The following is a 20,718-nucleotide window of genomic DNA, read 5'->3' on the forward strand; positions in this document are numbered from 1 at the left end:
GGGAACCTGCTGTTAATTTTTTTAGAAAAATCCAGGCCCAAAATGACCTAAGGTACTGCATTAAGTATGTGTTTAAGGAGCACGTAGCATATTACACACAAACCCAAAAAATAACACTTGAAATGAAATGTATCGTCTCTAATCACAAATTACATAATACCCTAATAACATTAACAGCAGTGCACATACTTGTGGTTAAAAAGTGAAAAGTGTGAAATATTTTATTTATTTTTGTTAAATATTTAGTAACCCCTGTATAACCCTATATTATCATTAAAGTTATTTTATATCATTACTTTTATTATATGTAATTTATTGAATCATAGATGTGCAATGAAAAGCCATTTAAAAAAATAAGAGCTAAACAAAATAATAATAATAATAATAAAAGAAAATAATAAAAATGTTGTACTTTCTCCACAAGCCACATAATTAAAAATAAAACTGAGTTTAGAGGAAGTTTGTTCTTTCTCCAGTTAATACTTAATAAAGGTTTTCAAAGTGACTAATGGGATTTGTGTAAGAATACTTAAATTTATCACAATCCCTCACTTATATAATAGAATATGACATAGAACGTAAGAGACACAACCATCCTATATTATTAGAATATTCCATACATGCAATAGTCTAAAATGCTAAGTTAAACTAAGATAATGCAAACATAACGTCAACAGTTTTAGAACCTTTGCTTGTTTTTCATTTGCACTTTGACCGATGAACTCTTTAGTTTAATAATTAGTCTATAATCCTTTAAAATAACACAATCTGCAATAAATACATCCAGATTTTGTTCATACGCTCACCACAATTTTTACAGTGTGATGATGGCTCCTTCATGTGTTATTGTCCCATCTTCTTTTTTTCTTCTCCAAGTTCTTATGTTTTCATCAACACTGAGTCAGAAATCATTCAGAAAATGTCAAGTAGAAGTAGATATTCATCTGTATCTCTCATTTATTAGCTTCAAAGATGATACACTTGTATTTATTTAGACAATATTTTAATGATAGTTGTCGAGTATTAAAAATGTAGGTTTGTATCACTAGAAATAAAACATCCTATTTATGGTACTTTGTCATTGCTTTGGACTCAATTTAGCATTTTTATTTAAAGGAATTGTTGAGCTGATCACATGATTGGATCAGAAATGAAAAGCAGCTTTTATTAAGTTCTCCGACTGCTTTTGAATAATGTTTATAATTTTATATAGCGCTTTTTTGAACACAGACATTTTACAGAATCAAGCCATGATTCTTTCACTCCACACTTAATGGTGGTAAGCTACTATTGTAGCCACAGCTGCCCTGGGGCAGACTAACAGAAGTGACTGTACCTGAAAGTGTTTGAACACAGACAGTGAAGAACAGTCATGTGGAGACAGGGCCATCTATAAGGGGGAATAAAGGGGAGAACTTTTTGGAGCCCCTCTCTAAAGTCAGCAAAATGATGGTCCATGGTTCTATGAATCTGTGATAACCACATTTATTCATTTATCTGAATAATATCCACTGTTATCCAGGAAGTTTATTAATATTTGGACCATAGTATATAGTCATATTAAACACATAAATCCTTGCTTTAATCAGAAATTAAAATGGGTTAAGATTGACCAAAAATGGTGCAAAAGATGGTGAAACGGGATTTTAAAAATCACAGAAATTGGTTAAAAGTTGCAAATTATAGTGGGCAAAAATAGACATAAAAAGTGGTAAAATGAGCTCAAGGTGTCAATATTGGCTTAAAAAGTTGCCGAAATGGGGGGAGAGGGGTTGGTGTAATGTGGTTTAAAATGTAGGAACAATTAGTTTAAAATGGCAAATAATGGGCGACTAATCATGAATGATGTAAATTAGCATGAAATATGGTGAAAAGAGGTTAAAAACGATGGGTGGTGCACTTGTCATTTTGTTTAATAATCCTGACTACTCTGTATTTGTAACACACTTTAATAAACATGGTCAAAAACTAATTCTAGAAAGAAAGAAAAAAAATGTCTCTGGGGTCGCCGGACATTTGTGATATCAAAATGGGGTCACGACCCGAAAAAGGTTGGGAACCTCTGCTTTAATGCATCATCTTTTTTAAAAGCCTTCCATTTGTTAATCTAAATGAATAAACTCTGGGTTCTGAGTGGGTGCACATCAAGAAAGAAATGATCATAATTGGTAAAAAAATAAATAAATGAACAAAAAAAAATATTTTTGAATGTTTGGAAACAAGGACAAATTTTCTTTAAATTTCATATGAAAGGATTATCAGGTGACGTCAGTAAGTTTTGTTTCAACTGTATTTGATATCTGATAGAAAAATATAAATAACAAACTGAACCCAGAGTCTTGGTTTTTCTGACACACTCCTGTGTTTATTAGAAAATTACTGACATGTCAGGTGGTCATTTTGTGGAAATGAGTTCAGGAATTATGTTTGTTTACAGTAGAAAGATGGACTTTTTCAAACATTGCTATTAACTTGAGCGTATGAATATTGCCATGATATGAAGTGATGCAGCAGAATTTACGGAGTCAGATTTAAATTTCAAAATCGGAATCTAATGTGTTAATCCCAGATGTTTTCTCTCTAGCTTCAATTTACCAACACTGGGATCAGTGTTTATATTAGTAATAGATTCCAATGTCAGAACGAGAATCCTACCTCAGCAAAGACAAGGATCAAGGATTTTTTTTTTAAATCTGATTTTAGTGAAATGAGAACATGAGCCTAAAGCTTGTTTATATGCCAGCAAAGAATTCTCAAAAACTGTTTACCTGTGAAAAGAAACAGTGACAGCAAGTGCAGCATCAACGCAAACGTCTCAAAAAGTGCATCTGTGACAAACAAAAACATGAAAATCTAACACTGGAGCATGAACTCTATGTGCTAAAAACAATTAGCAGGAACAAAACAAAGGGAAACATTTAGTTGAAATATTGGTTGGTTGCTTATGATTAAACCAAAGTTTATAAATTAAGGAAAAATATTTTACAAAGCTAAAAGTCTTTGAACAACCCAGTGTTATTTTTGTGATTCCTAACATTTATTATTTCTTAACAGCTGAACACGGTCTTAGTCAAACATTAATCTTGATCATTAATGGCACAGATTAATTGGGCTGTTTGACAGCTTTAGCCCCATGGTAGGCAGCTCTCATCGTTAACATTAGCATAATGTACAGTATATTGCATTTGTGTTTTCATTGGGTGGAAGATGTCCTCAGTGCTTCTTTTCATCAGGGGTACAGAGAGTATATTGTCTCTTTGGATAATGAAATTTCTCTTTCAATCAATAAAACCCAAGAATGTAGGATTTTTTCTTTTTAACCACACAGGACATTTGAAGACAAATGCAGCCTGCAGCAGTTCTCTTCCAGGCCAGATATCTGAAATCAGCAAGCACGCAATTTTAGTTACGCAGAACAGTTACACAAGTGTGGACTATCAGGAGGCTATAGCACTTCACCTACCAGGAGGTAGAAACACAGAAAGGAAGGAAGGAAGTTATTTTTCCTGCAGCAGGGCAGGGATGTTGATATTCCATCCAATAGCCTGTCGGTCAAAGCCGCAGGTGAACAGGTTGCACGCCGAATTGTCCTCGCACCACGCAGAGCAACACACGATGCGTTGGTGACCCTGAATGGATTCAAACAAAAACAACAGCGTAAAAGTAGAAAAACAGCTCCAAAACAAGGTTTGTCTTCCTTTTACACAGAGGTAAAAGCTGTTATATGATTAAAGTAAGTCATACATAAAATACTCAAGTACAAGTCAAAAGTAGCTCAACACATTTGTTTTTGGTAATAAATCTTGCATACAGTAAACATTTCATGCATAAAGTTATAAAGGAGGGGATGAAATCTTGCACAATAGAACTTAATTTATATTCCACAAAGGTATCTGTATAAAATAACAGGTTTGTCATTCTTTTTTTAATTCAATTAAAAATCAAAAAAAATCTCAGGCTCCAAGTATAGCTACATTTACCAAATGTGCCATGTTGGTAACAACATAATAGGTAGAAACCTCAACCTGAATCAAAGAAACTGGCTGGGAGTTGATCAGAAATGTACAGAAGAGGATTAGGGCCATTAAAAAAAACACACACAGCCAGTAGAGGAAGAAAAAAAAAAAAAACACGAGTAATGGAAGTAATCATTTTTTTTGTTTTTTGAATATTTATTGGAAAAAAAAAAAACAGAGTGCGTAGTGGAAGTAATCTTTTTTTTAGTCTAATTTAATTATTTTTTAGTATTATTATAATTTCCATTTTTTTCCCCTTGATTTTTCGATTTGTTTTTTTAGTCTTGATTTTTTTTTCCCAGTCCTGCAAGCTCCTCCCACACAAAACACAGGTGGAGACAGGTAGTGTGTTTCTGAGTGGCTGGAAGAAGAAAACGAGGGGTTCCAGAGGAATATACGAACCCCTCGCTCAGGGAGAAAATCCGAAAATTTGGTCATTTTCACTCGTCCCGAAAGGAAAAACAAAAAGATTACTTCCACTATTCGTTCTGGTTTTTTTTTTTTTCTCACTACTGGCTCTGTTTTATTTTATTTTTATTTAATCCTCTTCCATAGAAATGGCATGACTCGGAACATATGGATTATGATCAATGTGCCATGAAAAATAAAGTTTAAAAAAATATATTATTTAATCAGTAACGGTTAGGTGTAGAAATCTAATGAATGACTCTACTTCTTTCAAAATGTACTGAAGTACAAGTAAAATTACTGTTTTAGAAATACACGAGTACCCATAAGAGCAACTAAATGACAGTACCGTGAGTACTTGTTACTTTCACCTCTGCTTTTACATTTATCATCATTAGACTATTTAATGTTAAGTAAAGATTTTCTTTATGAGGTAAAGCTCCGCAGGTCTTTGTTTTGGACGATAAACTGAAGCTAAGCTAACCTGTCTGCTGCTGAGGGGCAGTCTCGCCAGTCGTGCCCCCGACATGTCGAACAGTCGAACCTGCCGATTGTCGTGAGGAAGGGCGATGATTTTCTGGTTCACCGACACGCTGATTCTGATGAGAACAAATCACAAAGATGGAGCAAATTGCCCCAACACGGACATTTTGTGCAGTTTACAGTTTTTTTTTTACCCCAACATGATCACACAACAGGAATAGAACCAAGCAACCCCACCAGCTTTCACATCTACAAATTAGACCAAAGTTCTAACAGATTCTCCATAAGTACTTTTCATTCATTTTTTTTGTTGTTGTTTTTTTTACTTTGCAACATACATACAGGATAATGACAAAGACAACAGTGCAATAACCCAACTAGACACCTGAAACAACATTTACATTTAGCCTGAACAGGGAGGTCCCAACATTCGCGGGAGATGAAAAACTCTAACAGTGATGGAGCCCGGATGACAGCCACCCCCTTTCCCACTCAGACTGAACGCCCCATTTTCATCCAGTGCCAGATCTTTACAGCTACATGCAAAAAACTACAACTACAACAACCACAACCAAAAACCTTTCCTTCCCCCACCTGGCAATTTACAATATTTAGCAGAAGTCATTCATCTGTTTCGACTGTACGTGTGTTTGTGGGTCCCACACCTGTTCACAGCAGAGTCGGTGCGGATGGTTGCTATGGGCGACCTCATGTTCTTCAGGTCCCACACTTTGACGGTTCGATCGTCGCTGCCAGACACCACATTATCTCCCATTGTGAACACAGCAGACGTCACCGTGCTGCAGGGAGAACAAGCACAGCTTTGTTGTTGTTGTGTTGAACCCACACTGGGACCAACACTGCTCGTCCACCACAACGCTTTCATCAGGAAAATCACTTCTTTGTCCATTTGTAACAGGGTTGGCTTCAATTACAAATGAAATCACATAATAGACAATTAACTAGAATGATGATGCAATTATAATTGAAATTGAAAGAATTTGTTTCTGTTGTAATCATAATTGAATTGGAATTGAGTTCAGATAATTGTCATTGGAAATGAAAATTCTATAAAAACTATCAATTACAAATTAATTAAACACAAAACTGGGAAACCCTGTTACAGTTCTATGGCTTACACAACAGTAGTTAACATTCAATAAAATATCTTTCATATCTAGTCCACACGTCAGTTCTCTTGAGGATCATTTTACCATCTAAAAAAATTTTAATCGAGGGGTATATGGACAAAAAAAAGGCTCAGAAACCCACACCAAGAATATTTTCATGAATAACAAAGCCTAACAAGTAGGGATGTAACGATCAATCGTAAGGCAGTTAAAAATCGATTCATAGGTATAACGATTCACATCGATGCTGTGAAAATTGAATCGCAGTACTTTTTACCCAGAAGTGTTGGCGGCGAGCAAAATCTGCTAATACTTTCTTTCTGGCCACCTTCTACTCTTAAACATATTCATAAATGATTCATTACCCCTTTAGCACCGAAAGAATATCTGTAATATTACGTGAATATCTGTAAAAGTCACGTTTTTCTATTAGCTCTGTCTGCTAGCATAGCATCTCTTCTTCACTGCAAAATATCTGCATGCCAACCGACCACTGGGTTACCAGCGCCCTCTGCTGGTTCAAACAAATATCTGACCTAAATACAGTAAAAGTTTTTTTTGTTTTTGTTTTTTTAGTCCAATTGTTAAGGCACAAAATACATTTTCAGTTGCACTTTTAAAAAGAAAAATAACTATTATGCAGTTTTGTATTGTTTACTATAGAACCAGAATTTAAATAATAAGCTTCTTCTTCATTTGTATTATTCCTTTATTTATTTCATTCAAGATTTATTTTTAGTTAAATTGCATTGTTTTGAATAGTTTATCGAGGGATTCTTTTGACAATGAAAAATAGTATAGTATTTTCCCCAAAAAAATAAAGGAATATTTTTCAGTCATTTATATACAGTCCGATTTTGTAAAATAAATCGTGAGAGAATCGTATCGTGAACCCAGTATCGTGAATCGAATCAAATCGGGAGTTGAGTGAATCGTTACATCCCTACTAACAAGGTACCTGTAATGGCCATCTTATGGGCGTATACAAGTGTGGGTCTTAATTGAGCATGTCACAGGGACAAGCGCTTGTTGATTGACGGGGTGGAGCTCAAAGGGTTTCTGACCGCAACACCGGAACACCACGAACACTGTTTGATAGTATACTGTGTGAAGTGCAGAGGTTTACAGGTGAACTGATTGATTTAATGGACACATTGGTTTGGAATCAATTAAGCATAAAGAAAACATCAACAATTTGTACGTGATTTATGTCAACTTGACAGTGAAAAGTGTACACGGTGGGCGCGACAGCCGCTCAGCCCTTTATCAACCTGTCAAGGTAGCCAAGTAGTGAATTTGGCTACTACAGTAACAGGAAATGAGAAACAAATTGATAGATAATAGATATATAGATAATATTTTTTAGTGTATTTTACAGCTGATTTAAGACATGGGTAAAAACTGAGCAGTTATCATAAGAGATGCTAACAGAAAGCTAACACAAGAGAAAGGTTAAGTTTTTCAGGATTATTTATTGCAAGCTCAGTAATTGCGATTGCAAAGAGTGTGTAGTTTATGTACACTTGTTGTGTGTTTCCGTGTGTGTGTGTGTCAGACTAACTCAGTGTGTCCCTGGAACACGTTGACAGAGTGGATGGAGGGGTCCCTGAAGTCCCACAGCCTGAAGGTGGTGTCCCTGGATGAGGTCACCACCAGACGCTGGGTGGGGTGTGTGCAGCAGTGAGTCAGCTCCTGGTCGTGGCCTGAACATAAACACAACACACACACACCAACACACAATAGGTCTCTCAGTGGTCAGAGGCGGATAAGCAAATTATTTTCAGACACGAGTTTCACAGAAGAAATATCTCTGAACTTTCCTGTGCATGTAATAGAAACACACACAACAACACACAAAAGGTGAGATGACTTTTTAGTGTTTAGTGTATTTAAATGAAAAACAACCTGTATAAGTTGTTTAGCTTAATATTACTATGCTAAAGCCACTTCCTTCATCAAACTAGTCATTGGGATTGACCTCATTGTCTATAGCAGGGGTTCTCAACCTTGGGGTCGCGAGACAGTGGGAGGGGGTCACCAGATGCCTTCAAGAAAGAGAATATTTTTGCTTATTTTTAACTTTTTTTTTTCTGCAACTACACCAAACTTGTCATATTTTAACCTATTTTCATCACTTTTTCTTGCCATATTTTTGTTCCTTTTATTCATTTTTGCTACGTTACTCCCATTTCTGGCACTTTTCCATCAAATTTCATTGCCTCTTCTGCACATTTTTTCCCACTTCCAAGACATTTTTGGCACTTTTCACACCTAACGTTGCATATGTTGATTGATTATCGTCACTTTTAACCTTTTTTCACCGTATTTCATGCTTATTTTGCCAATTTAACCACATTTACAATTTGTCATGCCCATTATTTGCCAGTTTAAACAAATTGTTCCTGCCTATTATATTGACACTGAACCCTTTTTACCACTTTTTCTGTCCGTTTTTTGGCCACTCCAATTTGCAACTTTTAACCAATTTCTGTGGTTTTTAAAATCTCATTTCACCACCAGTTTTGACCACTTTTAATCCATTTTTCTTTCATTTACATTTTTAAGATGACTATATACTATGGGGTAAATAATAATAAACTTCCTGGATAACAGAGGCTATTATTCAGATAAATAAATAAATAAATAATTGTGGTTATCACAGATTCAAATTCATCATTTTGCTGACTTTATGGATGGGCCCCTTTATTCCCCCTTATAAATGCTCCTGTCTCCACATGACTGTTCTTCAATGTTTTTGTCTGTGTTCAACCACCTTCAGGTACAGTGGGGGTCCACGGTCTCTGGAACCTTTATTTTGGGGGCCCCGGGCTGAAAAGGTTGAGAACCACTGAGCTATACAATGGCTTCATCTTTAAGTTTTACAGGGTGAAAAACAGTAACCGGAGATTGGTTTCAGTGTTTATCAGAGTGAAATTCTCCTCTTCCTACCTGTCAGTAACTGGACCAACTCTGAGGTCTCTACGTCGTACAAAGTGGCAGCACGGTCCCAAGAAGCCGTCACAACCTGTTTGCCCCCAACCAGCCAATCAGCTGCAATCACCACACCCTGATGGCTGCGAAGAGTTACAGCAGGAATACGGACGGAGGGGCACTCGTTGGGACCCTCGACTTCGCCGTCAGCGTCATCCTCTTCTGAGATGTCGGCCTCATCTTCACCGGGGGTCTGTTGCTAGCATGGAGGACCAATTAATGATGTTTGAATGAAACAAACATTGGAGATTTTTTACAGACTGACAATGACGGTGCTGCTTACGCTGCTGTCAACGACAGGCTGAGGGGTTGGCAGTTGAACCATGTATCTCCAGATGTGAGCCGTCTGATCTCCAGAGGCTATAGAAATGAAAGTGATATCAAAATAATGCACAACCTTTCATCCAGATGGAGCAGGTTCCAAATGTTACCTGTTAGAGCCATGTGTTCAGTAGGGTGGAATTTGATGGAGTTTACTGTGAATAAAAAAAGATCCACATTGTTTAGGCACAATATATTGCATCACTACACTGCATTGTGTTAATTAATAAAGCTGCTCGAAACTCAAATATTTATTATGAGATTAATTAAACTTTTGAGCAGCAATCTAAACCTTTCACCTCCTTTTTTTGGCAAATTATCTTCCATTTATTGATCTCTGAAGCCTACACAATGGCTGTTTTTGAAAAAGCATTCTACTCACTGAATGCCTATATACTGTCTACTATATACTATAAGTATGGTTAAGATGATGACCGTACCCACTGAAGTATACTTCCAAGTTTCCCAAGATGCATTTCGAACCTACAACGACAAAAACCTGAAGCGCACTGAGGCTAAATATCTCCCTTGATTTGCCACCTTTGAAAGTTATGAAAACATTTTAAGTGAGAAAGTGACCAAGTAGAATATCAACATGTGGTCATTTGATCCATAAAACTCACAGAAACACATTTCATGCAGACATTTCAGAGATTTTCGGAGACCCGACTAGTACTAAACTAAACTTCCGGTTAACTTTAAAACAAGACTCCTGTTTACAAAACCGTTAAAAACTAATGGAAGACAAGAAGAGACGCTTTTGTTTTGAAAAGGGGATGTTTGACTTGCAGATTGAAGCCGGTCCCAGGACAATTTTATGTTCCGCTCGCAAGGCATCATTGGGGCGGTTGAATATGACTAGTGCGCCCACCGTGTATACTTCAAAAATGTCCAGAAATACGTAGTATGCATCTGAGTATTTCTCGCATACTCAATCTTTCCATACTATCTAATGTGAATGCACTATACAGTATACTCACTTTGACGTCAGACTTAGAATGAGTAGTACGTTAGTATGACATTTATAAAATATTTATAATAATTTGTCTTCAGCAGCTTTAAGTCTGTCAATACTTTAATGGAGAATATTTTTTTTTTCAAAAATGATGACAAATCTTTGTATGGACTATGAAAAGCAGGGAAACCTTTGGTACCACGTTTTTGTATAGTAATACTGTATATGAATATGTTTACCTGATCCTTGATGGCCTGTATATTTAAGGAGGCACTTTCCTGTCTCAATGCTCCAAAGCATGGCAGAGTGATCTGTTGGAAAACAGTGTGGAATGGAGAAATGAGACGCACACAAAAAAGTAAAAATATGAAATTAAAATGAACAAAAGAAGTGGTAAAGTGGGGAAAATACCCGCTGATGCAGTGCCGAGCACCATGGGAGCTGTCCGTGTGACGCTAAGGTCCCAGATACCGTCTCTGTGGCTGACATACTCCCTGACCAACTGGCAGACTGCTCTGGATGTAGTGGCTTTGAAACTGGACACGATCTGTCAGCAACATTACATCAAGGTTAACACAAACACTCAGCCAGGCCTGTGTGGCAGGGTTCCTACAAGCCATCAAAATGAGATCCTTTTTCACCTCTTTATTCTGCAATGTTTAAAACCAGCTGTAAATATGATTTATAGATCATACGGAGTGTTTATAGAAAATTAATAACTATAAAATACATAGCAAATTTAATTACTCTTACACTTGCACTCAGCACTTATCTTTTTACCAGAATTAAATACTACAATAAAAGTGAAATTTGCTCTTATGTTTGGATCAACATTTTTCCAAGGCTGCGTAGGAACCCTGGCTGATAAAGGGAGCAGGCAGGTCAGCAGAACTGAGGATCATTGAGAAGCTGCTTAGCAGGGTCCTTGAAGTTTGCCAGGGATTAAAAAAGGTTTGGTTGACAGACAGCTTTATTAAAAAAAAAAATTAGTCCTGGGTGGTTGCTGAAAGTTTGACCAAATCGTCTTTGTTTGCTGTGTGTTTTTAGCCAATCTGAGCACGTGGTGGCGGCGTGCTTATCACAAACCTCCATACATCTGATGCTCAGAAGGCAAGTAGACAAACCCAGATCTACAATAACAAATGTATGCAGAAACTATTTACTCAGTGTTATGAATTTCAGTCAAAGCACAGAATGAAGTAAATCATTAAAAAATTAAATAAAAATAAATAAATAAAGCTAAATTATTGGTGTAAAGAATTAACGGATAAGTATGTTTTAATTTGATGTTATGACAAGGTTTTCTCAGGCTGTTTACATTGAAGATGGGGATGATACAAACAGGAGTCTTGTTCGGTTTGGGGCACAGGTTACTAAATAAATTCCAGCTGAAACAGAGCAGGAAAGCACAAAGGACATCATTCCTCTGGAGAAAAAAAAATCATCTGATGGAACAAGTGAGGAGAGGTGTGACGTTAAAAGGAAGAGGCTCAGGTGTGATGACAAACTGTAGCTGAATATTCTTCTTATGCTATGAAAAAAGGTTAGCCAGTCTTCTTTTCATAGTTTTGCTTCAGTTTCAGTTTAAAACAAACATTTAATCTCATTTAAATGTGATGAATGTTTATTTTTCCATCGTTAGTTGAATAATGTGATGATCATACCGATGTGTCTGTGCAACAGTGAGAATGATTCATTTAAAAAAGTACCGTAGCTCTAGTTACATTCTCTAATGCAGCAACGGGGTTTGGGAAGTTGACGGAAAAGCAAAGCATCTGAATTATGGAGGACCAAATCTGCCAAAATTAACTAAATAAATGTGAAAAACAACAATATAAAATATAATTTTACAAAAATACAAAAATATAGATTGATAAATAAAAGTGTAAATAAAAAATAAAATACAAATATATAACCTTATATATATATATATATATATATATATATATATATATATATATATATATAATATTTCTATTTTTGTTTTGTTTTATTTCCTTATTTATTTATTTATTTAATGAGGTATTTATATTTGTATCTCTATTTTAACTTTTGTATTTTTCCCCCACTTATATGTATTTAATTCTTAATTTTTTTCACATTTATTTATTTATTCACTTAATAGTAATTTTGGCAGGTTTGGTCCTTCATATAGAATTAAGCCTGAAGTAATGAGCGCAGCAAGGAAACTAAAGTGCCCAGCAGGTAATGCTCTGTCTGCGTGTCCAGCTACGTTCCTGGAGTGCCATCATTCTGTTTTCTTTTTTTTTAATGTCTTGGTGCACAATCACATATTGTTGAAATCACTGAGAATTAATATTAATTAGCCTTCTCTTAAACAGTAACTAAACCCCAAGGTTTTGGCTGATGTGCATCTAGGTTAAAAATTCAAAAAATGCCTTGATAATGGTTGTGGCTTGTAATATATTGCACTGCACCCGAGAGGATGAGCTCTCATTCAGTAATATCCTTTTAACATTACTACTGTGATGGTACAGTCGGGCTAACATTAGATTGTTAGCTCCTCTGGGGGAGGGACTTTGGAGGCAGGGCAGGAGAGGGAGGGGGAGGGATCTGAACGTTGTATTTTGACGCTAAGAACTCTCTCTCCTCCAACTTGCGGACTGCACCTTTAATCACATAGTGTTCCGATTTTTATTTTATTTTAATGTGGCCCTAATACACCATCGTACTATCAAAATCCCACCTGTAATAGGGGCCAACAGTGGTGTTTCGGAACGTAAGAAGCCACCAAAACAACACAAACCAACATTATGTGCCAATATGTGATGAATTCATGTTAGGTGTGGGATACATATGTATGTGTATATACGTATATATGCATATGTGTGTATCCATAAAATGAAGAGTCCGTCCTTAAGACTGCTCTACTGTAAAGTGCCTTGAGATACCATTGGTTATGATTTGGCACTATACAAATAAAGATTGATTGATTGATTGATTGAATAGCAAAATTTGATTATAATAACCGGGTTTCCACCCATAGAGGGCAGTCATTCTTACATATCTATAACAATACGTCAAAATGAAATACTTTGACTAAAATGTCAAGAGTTGGAGGAGAATCAATCAACAACACTACTTCATACTCAAATACATTTGTTTTCAGCTGAAAAAAAGTGGTGTGGGGCTTTAGTTACTATTTAAACATGGACGATACGCTCAAGAACCAACTTTGGACCCGTTGGCTCGTAAGTTTGTACAGTGAGAATTTTCCTTGTTTAACAAATGCTCTCAATAGATACACCATATATATTTTTACTTGTTATCCACTTAGTCTTAAATCTTTTTACTTTTTAGAAAAAGAAGAAAAACACCACCCAAAGCAACTCTTTCATGAGTATGTTTTTAACCAAAGCACAAAGAAAAATGCAATCTTCATGTTATTGATCTCTATAGGTTAGGGCTGCACAATAAACTGTATTTAAGTTAAAGGTTGCAACTTCATTTTCTAAACTAACAGCAACATCACAGACAATGTTGGATGTCTGGATGATAAAAGAGTCAAACCTCCAACATAAAAACAAGGCAAAGTGACGCTTGTCTTCAAGCTAAAAATCAAAATGGTTTTTTGTAAAATTATGCAGCCCTCCTACAGAGTGTAACATTATGTAAATGCAGGAAAACAATTCCAAAAAAGTCTGTTAGTGAGATAATAAAAGTCCTGTTATATCTCACGCAGAAATAAGGAGAAAGGCTCAAACCCCTACATTTGAATGACCAAGTCTCTTGGGGAGGGACTGTCGACCCCTTGGCTGGGCTGTTCATGCATATTGGCACACAGGGGGGGGAGAAATCAACAAAGTTACCCATGAGTCTCCACCCCACAACTCCCAGCTCGTTATGCTGAAGTTGCGGGATCCGCCTACTCTGGCATGGCATGAATTTGAACGCGGCTAAGACAAGAGTTGGGAGGGGGGGGGGGAACAAAGGTGAAACACACAGCAGTGATCTTTTCATTCAGAAATCATGTGATTCAGTGCAAAATCAGCAACAGGACACACTTTTCTTTTCTTTGAGCATGGCGACCTTCAAGGAGTGTCCATCTGATTCTAATTCCTGCTCTAAATTCATCCCACTTCATCAACTTCACAAATCATCAAAAGCTAGAGAACACGTTCATTTTTCATCTGTAGTAGTGGTAGTTTATGACCAGTTCAGATTGACACTATACTAGAAACAATATTAAAGGTTTACCTTGCTTGTTGACGCCTTGTAAGTTGTCTTCAGTTTTTGGGACAGCTGACTTGTGCTGTGACTTGCTGAAAAAGAAAATGGAAAAGAATATCACTGCATTTAAATGACAACGCTCAACAACAAGAAAAAAAGAATTAAAAAGTAAAATGAAATAAATGACAACGCTCAGAGATGACATATATCAAAAGCAACTCAATGACTTTCTTATATTTCACTGACCTTTAGTTTTCAGAGCTCCTTTTGATAAATCTGCACCGTCGACTGTCTGCCCTTCTCCAGCTAAACGGTCGTTCAGCGTGTAGATTTCTCTGCGTACTGAGCACGTAATAAATAAAGACATTTAAGATATGCTCCATTCTAGGTTATGGACAAATTACAATCAAGTTAACAAACATGGAACATTGTACGTTTCAAAACGAGTAACTTCAAAAGACCATTTATGCACTAAATTCCAAAACTACATGGTTTGTCATGTTGTATTCTCTCTGTATTTTAAAATCTTTTACATTTTAGGTTGGCTTTTAAAATGTGGCCAGGGACGCCAGATGAAAACTAGCCTCTTTTGGCTAACTCTGGCTCATTTACAGCTGTTTATTCATGTGCATTGTTCCTTTTATATAATCAGTAAATTCAAATTCAATTTCTCCTGTTTTACAAAATAAAATAAAAATAACCCAACAGATATAGCAGTGCTTCCCAACATTTTTTGGATCATGAACTCATCGTAATATCCCAACTTTTTTTTCCTTCTAGAATTAGTTTTTGATCATGTTTGTTAAAAGTAGGGTAGGTGATTCTCAAAAGCTAGCATGATTTTGAATGCAGCCTCTCTGATGGCTCCGCCTTTACCCCCCTCGCCCCTCCCCTCTGTGCTCTGTCTCACTCACATGCATGCGCACAGCTGCTGCAGAAGAGGAGCTCAGCTCATCGATTGTATTGTGTAGAAACTTAGTTGTCTCATGTCTCATTCAGCAGTAAGTAAACAATAAACTTTACCATTATATATGTTAAAAAACGTGACCAAAAACTCTGTTTTAACTCTGTCAGCGGTGACGCACTTTCAGTGTGAGCTCGTGCATGTGAGAAGTCGAGAACGAGCAGGGAGACAGGGAGACGTGATTGGTTAAAAAAAACGGTTCGTTTTTTTCCATTGGTTGAAGTTATTACCGGTTTACAGCTGCTACAGTTGACAGATTTTCTCCGTTCCTTTTTCAGAGCACATAAGATCTTAATTTCTGTCAGGACATGAAGACAATTTCAACCAAAACTTAAAAAGTGTATCTGGAGAAAATTGCCTACCCTAGATTTAACATACGGTGTAACAAACACAGAGTAGCCAGGATTAGTGTTTTTTTTTTTTTTTTTTTTTTTTTATGTATATATCATATTGTTATTATTTATTTATGGTATGATATATTATTATATTTTAGATTTATATTCAAGAAAATGAAAATAAAGAATACAGTTGTTTAAGATGGTGTGTTGTGTTTTAATTTTTAATCAATTACTTGACATTTCAGGCGACCCCAAGGTTGAATATCCCTGTGTTATGGTGAAACTATACAAATATAACAAATGCTATTATATAAAATCTGCTGAATAGTAGGCAAAATTACATCAACTCAGCCTGCAGCTTTTGAATATAAATGTAGTTATTTACACAAGCATCTTAAGTCCTCATTGTTTGGACTGATTGCCACACTTCCTGCTTTCATGAGGTCTTACATTCCAAGTTCTCTATGTAGAGGCTTTCAAACTCCCTTTCAATCTGATTAAACAGGTCCAGCAGATTGGTCCTCAGAGGCACTGGCAGCTTCGAGTCCTGCTGGGCCACAAAAAGAGAACAAGCTACAGTAACTCTGAAGAAAAGTGTGTAAAATAAACATTTACACAAAAGTGAAATAGTTAACCCATTCATAACTGCACAGCTGCAGAACAAATCCATGTGTTTATCTCCCAGAAGGTCAAACCCTACATTCAAACAAAGCCCTTACACTTTAAGTCATTGAACCCAATATTGCAGGCATCACTCCTTGCTAAATTGTAAACATTAACTGTGGTAGGAACAATAAAGTGCATTCAAGTTTGCAAATGAAGGATAAAAAAACACTTTTAACACAGATGTTCCTGCAAAAAAAGAACAACAAACGTTCAGGGAAAAATTTCATGTCAGCGATAAAATAAACTAAACATTATCGTAAGTCACGAAAGATGCATGAAAACCCAAACTTGTGAGTTGATCTAAAGAGGCCAACTAAAATATTTTATGGCATTTTGTGTTATACAATGCACATGCGCAGGCCAGTGCACGCTTTTCATCACATTAGTCAAAACCCAAAGATTGTCACACAGAGGTTCATGCATTACTACCTATGCATGATAGGCCTACATTTTTTTTTCGAGGAAATCATAGAACTGAGTAAAAAACCTTCTTTCACACCACTGGGAATCTTGTATTATTCAATAGTCAGAATACAGAATAGAAAAATAAAAGTCACAGTTCCTTTCATCTCAGCTGGTATTGAAGTGAAGCATATGCTCTCAACACTACGACTATAATTGTGTGTATATGTGTGTGCACGCGATTTTAAATGGACGGAGATCCCTTTGTATTGAGTCACATACTGCCCACCATGTTAGCTTGCTTTCATTTGTTGCAGTGTTCCTCCCAGCTAAAAAAACCCATCCATGTGTACGGAGGTATTCACTGGGTTAATCATAAAAAGCTTGTTATGGAGCACATAAAAACATAACAATCCAGGAAAGGCTCTGGAAATGTAAAAACTTTTATTTTGATGGTGGAGTTACAGATTTTAGCACTAACAGTGGACAAGGAACGCAGACTTGTAACATGTATGTTAGGAGCGTGACAATATCGTGATACGGCGATATATCGCATTTTTTTCCCCGCACGATCGATTATCGATACGCTCGCGCTAAGTATCGATTTAAAAATTATAATTATAATGATAATTAATTCTAATTATTTTTTATTTATTTAACATTTATTTATTGTACAGGTACATCTTCACAGAAATGTTGTCACTGTTTTACTGGAATATTGCACTATAATGGTGTTACTGGTAAGAAAAACCCTATTTTTTGTTTACAGAAAGCACTATTGGAGATACTCATCTGTTTACATTGGTATGTTGACACTTATTTACAAAAGTTTTGCACTAAAATAGTGTCACTGTTCATAGGACATTTTTTCAATTCATTGTCTTTCAGAGAAATAAAATAAAAAATGTATTTTTTCACTTAATCTTTTTTTTTTTTCTTGTTATGTCATAGATTATCGTAGATTGATTTCTGACCTATATATCGATAATTGCAGTACTGTCGTTATCGTGAGCTCTGTATCGCGTGTCGCATCATGAGGTACCCAGAGGTTCCCACCTTTAGTGTATGTAGTACATATAACATGGGGCAAAAAAGTATTTGACAGCCACCAATTGTGCAAGTTGTCCCACTTAAAAAGATGAGAGATCTGTAATTTCCATCATAGGTACACTTCAACTGTGAAAAACAGAATGTGAAAAAAAAAAAAATCCAAGAAATCACACTGTATGATTTTTTTAAAGAATTTGTTAGTAAATTCTTGCGTAAAATAAGTATTTGGCACCTACAATGATCTGTTACTTCTTCTATAAGAAGCTCTTCTGTCCTCCACTCATCACCTGTATTAATAACACCTGTTTTAACTCGTTATCTGTATAAAACACACCTGTCCACATCTTAGGACACCAGACACAAAATTTTATCATACAATGTGATTTTTCACATTCTGTTTCTCACAAGATTTCAAATATGGAAACCATGTTGACAACCTTTAATTCTAACCACACACTCCAACTATGCCAATTATGTACAACCAAAAACAGCGCTACCACTATTTAGGGGGTAGAACTACAATCTGACTTACCTCAGTCTTCACAAGAGACTCCAGATTATCAGAAGACTGGGACCAAAACGGACCAGAGTAAAAACAAGCACAAAGTCAAAATGCCATGAGGAAGTGAGTACACTTCATATTCTACTTACGAATAAACACGAATAAAGTTGCAGCAACTTGCTTGAGACATTTTTAAATCAAAACCAACAATTCCAAGTCAGTATGATTCTGTTAGCCATCATTGAGAGACTGATACTTTTCATTTTTTCTTTTTTATATGCAGTAAAAAAAAATATGAAAATGAGGTTATGCCTTTTTTTAAGCCTACAAGCCACCAAAAAACAAAGTAAAGCCTTGGATTTAGACAAAAGCAAAAAAGAAATGAAATGAAAATATTGAGTGAATCTACAGATGAGGAAAACCTTATACACAAGCTAACCAAAAACAGGGAGGGAATACCGAGACTTCTTCACCGCCACATTTTTCCATCAGTAAAGTTTTACATTTGCTTCAAAACAAAATAATTCCTGTTTGGATCTCTTCAGAGTCCAGAATACACAAAGTAGAAAGCTGGAGGGGGGGTAAAGAAAACCAGAAGCATTTTATTTTCATGCAAGAAAACCTCCCATGTACTTATAAAGCCCATGTTATTGAGAATGAGTGATGTATATAATTAAACACACCACATAAATGCATAAAACACTAAATGCATCGGGCTGTTCCAGTGCAGCATGCTGAAGGCACTACCAGTATAGAATAGAATACTATGTGACCTGTTAGTGGATACACTAACCTAATTGGCTTAGGCTTATGGCTCTCGTAGGTAACTTGCATGTAATAACAGCAACAGCAGCACGAAGTGACAAACTGTTCCCAATGTAAATAACCAATTCCTTCCACATAGGAAGCAAGGAATAGAGAGCGTTGATTGTGACAGTTATAGATATAAAAAGACTATTGGCTCCAGATTTGTCCACCCACAGTGTTGGTTTCCAGTACCTGTCCTTCCAGTGTGTCCCTCAGAAGGCCTGAACGGTCCTGTTCAGTGCTGTTAGTCCTACGGATGGACAGGCTGTGGGACTTTCTCTTCTGCTTGGCCTGACGGGCAGCAGCGCTGCTTCCGCTCTCCAGCGGCATCGCTCAGTCCAAGCTGGTGTGAGCGCAGACTGAAAGTGTAACAACACGGGAAGGAAATCCAAAACTTTAGGAGAGAAAACAGAGTGTTATACAATGTTATCATTGACGATTATGAAAGAATTTCCAATAGATTTAAATTTTTCTAAATTGTAACGCAAGCCATGCGAGTCATCCTAATTTGGATATTATCATTACATTATTATTATACCATATTGAAGGTGTTGTGCAGCATTACTTAACCCTAACCCTACCCTTGGGAGGGTATTTGCCTCCAGAAAATGATTTTCAGAAAATTGTTGACCAAGTTTTAGTGTCAGGCACTTTGTTAAAAAAAAAAAAAAAAAAAAAAAAAAAAAAGTCAAATATTTTTTGAATGATAAACATTGAATGGGGTCAAATTGACCCCAAGGATAATAGGAGGGTTAAAAGAGGAGTCATATAATTCAGCAGCGAAATCGCCTGATGTTAAATGATCAGAAATTTTAAAAAATTTAATTAATTGATAGCCATTAATAAACAAAAAATCAGTTTGTAATTAAATTAAAATATTGTAATCGAATCTGGAAATTTTCTCCCTATTTGAAAACCCATTTTTAATATGTAATTTTTATTGGGTAGTGTTTTGTCTGTCCTTTCAGTTAAAAGCCTGATCAGAGCTCAGTGTTCTGGTCTTCCTCATGATTTACTGTCACTCTGACTCTGCTAAAAAAAAAAACACACACATTAAATCATGGTGGAGAGGCAATGTCAATAGCTGACAAGAAGATTCAACATTCTTATTAAAGACAAAGCTTTTTTTTAGCCTATATGTAAAATAAGAAAAATATTGTAGGACTTTGTATCTGCGCGATGTTTAACAAGAGCAAACAGAACCAAGCATTAGCATTCGTTAGCTGGTGATAAGTGTAGCTGATCTGCTAACGGTACAACCAGCGGCTATAACAGCGCATATTTTAACTTACCAGCAGGTCAAACGCAGTCGTTTATTCCAGGAAACTACAGGACACGTTCAACATTTTCGTCCATTTCGTGAAAAACACGGCAGAGGCTTGATTTGTAATCGGTGTTTGACAAAAACCGCTACGTGACGAATCAGCCGAAATACTTCCGGCTAAAGACTTTCAAAATAAAACTGATCTATGCTGTAGATTGAAACTTATCATT

General features: G+C 36.1%; 1 protein-coding gene across 7 annotated transcripts; it reads right to left on the bottom strand.

Moving 5' to 3' along the window:
- Positions 1-2,390: 2,390 nt before the first annotated feature.
- On the bottom strand, positions 2,391-20,654 carry LOC114479608 (WD repeat-containing protein 37-like). Of its 7 annotated transcripts, none has more exons than XM_028473363.1 (15): positions 20,518-20,654; positions 19,417-19,601; positions 16,248-16,347; positions 14,742-14,837; positions 14,523-14,587; positions 10,716-10,851; positions 10,544-10,615; positions 9,460-9,504; positions 9,300-9,388; positions 8,987-9,221; positions 7,599-7,740; positions 5,573-5,707; positions 4,909-5,023; positions 3,464-3,629; positions 2,391-3,379 (listed from the first exon to the last, which is right to left on the bottom strand). In XM_028473363.1, exons 2-14 carry the CDS (start codon positions 19,552-19,554, stop codon positions 3,498-3,500), a joined length of 1,500 nt encoding a protein of 499 aa, XP_028329164.1. In that variant the 5' UTR covers positions 19,555-19,601; positions 20,518-20,654; the 3' UTR covers positions 2,391-3,379; positions 3,464-3,497. The 7 variants fall into 7 exon arrangements, with proteins under 7 accessions (XP_028329164.1, XP_028329168.1, XP_028329163.1 ...); XM_028473367.1 differs by having other exon boundaries at positions 9,312-9,388; positions 19,417-19,618; positions 20,517-20,654; XM_028473362.1 differs by having other exon boundaries at positions 19,417-19,618; positions 20,517-20,654.
- Between the last annotated feature and the right edge of the window lie 64 nt (positions 20,655-20,718).

The sequence above is a fragment of the Gouania willdenowi genome, chromosome 17 (genome assembly GCF_900634775.1).
Source record: "Gouania willdenowi chromosome 17, fGouWil2.1, whole genome shotgun sequence".
Classification (NCBI taxonomy): domain Eukaryota; kingdom Metazoa; phylum Chordata; class Actinopteri; order Blenniiformes; family Gobiesocidae; genus Gouania; species Gouania willdenowi.

What these genes read in the sequence shown, in the direction of transcription:
- LOC114479608 (XM_028473363.1), bottom strand. Translation starts at nt 19,554, where the DNA reads ATGCCGCTGGAGAGCGGAAGCAGCGCTGCTGCCCGTCAGGCCAAGCAG. An exon ending in TGAACACATGGCTCTAACAG is followed by an intron (nt 9,389 to 9,459) that starts GTAACATTTGGA and finishes TCATTTCTATAG; the next exon opens with CCTCTGGAGATCAGACGGCT. An exon ending in GTTGGTCCAGTTACTGACAG is followed by an intron (nt 7,741 to 8,986) that starts GTAGGAAGAGGA and finishes GTTTATGTTCAG; the next exon opens with GCCACGACCAGGAGCTGACT.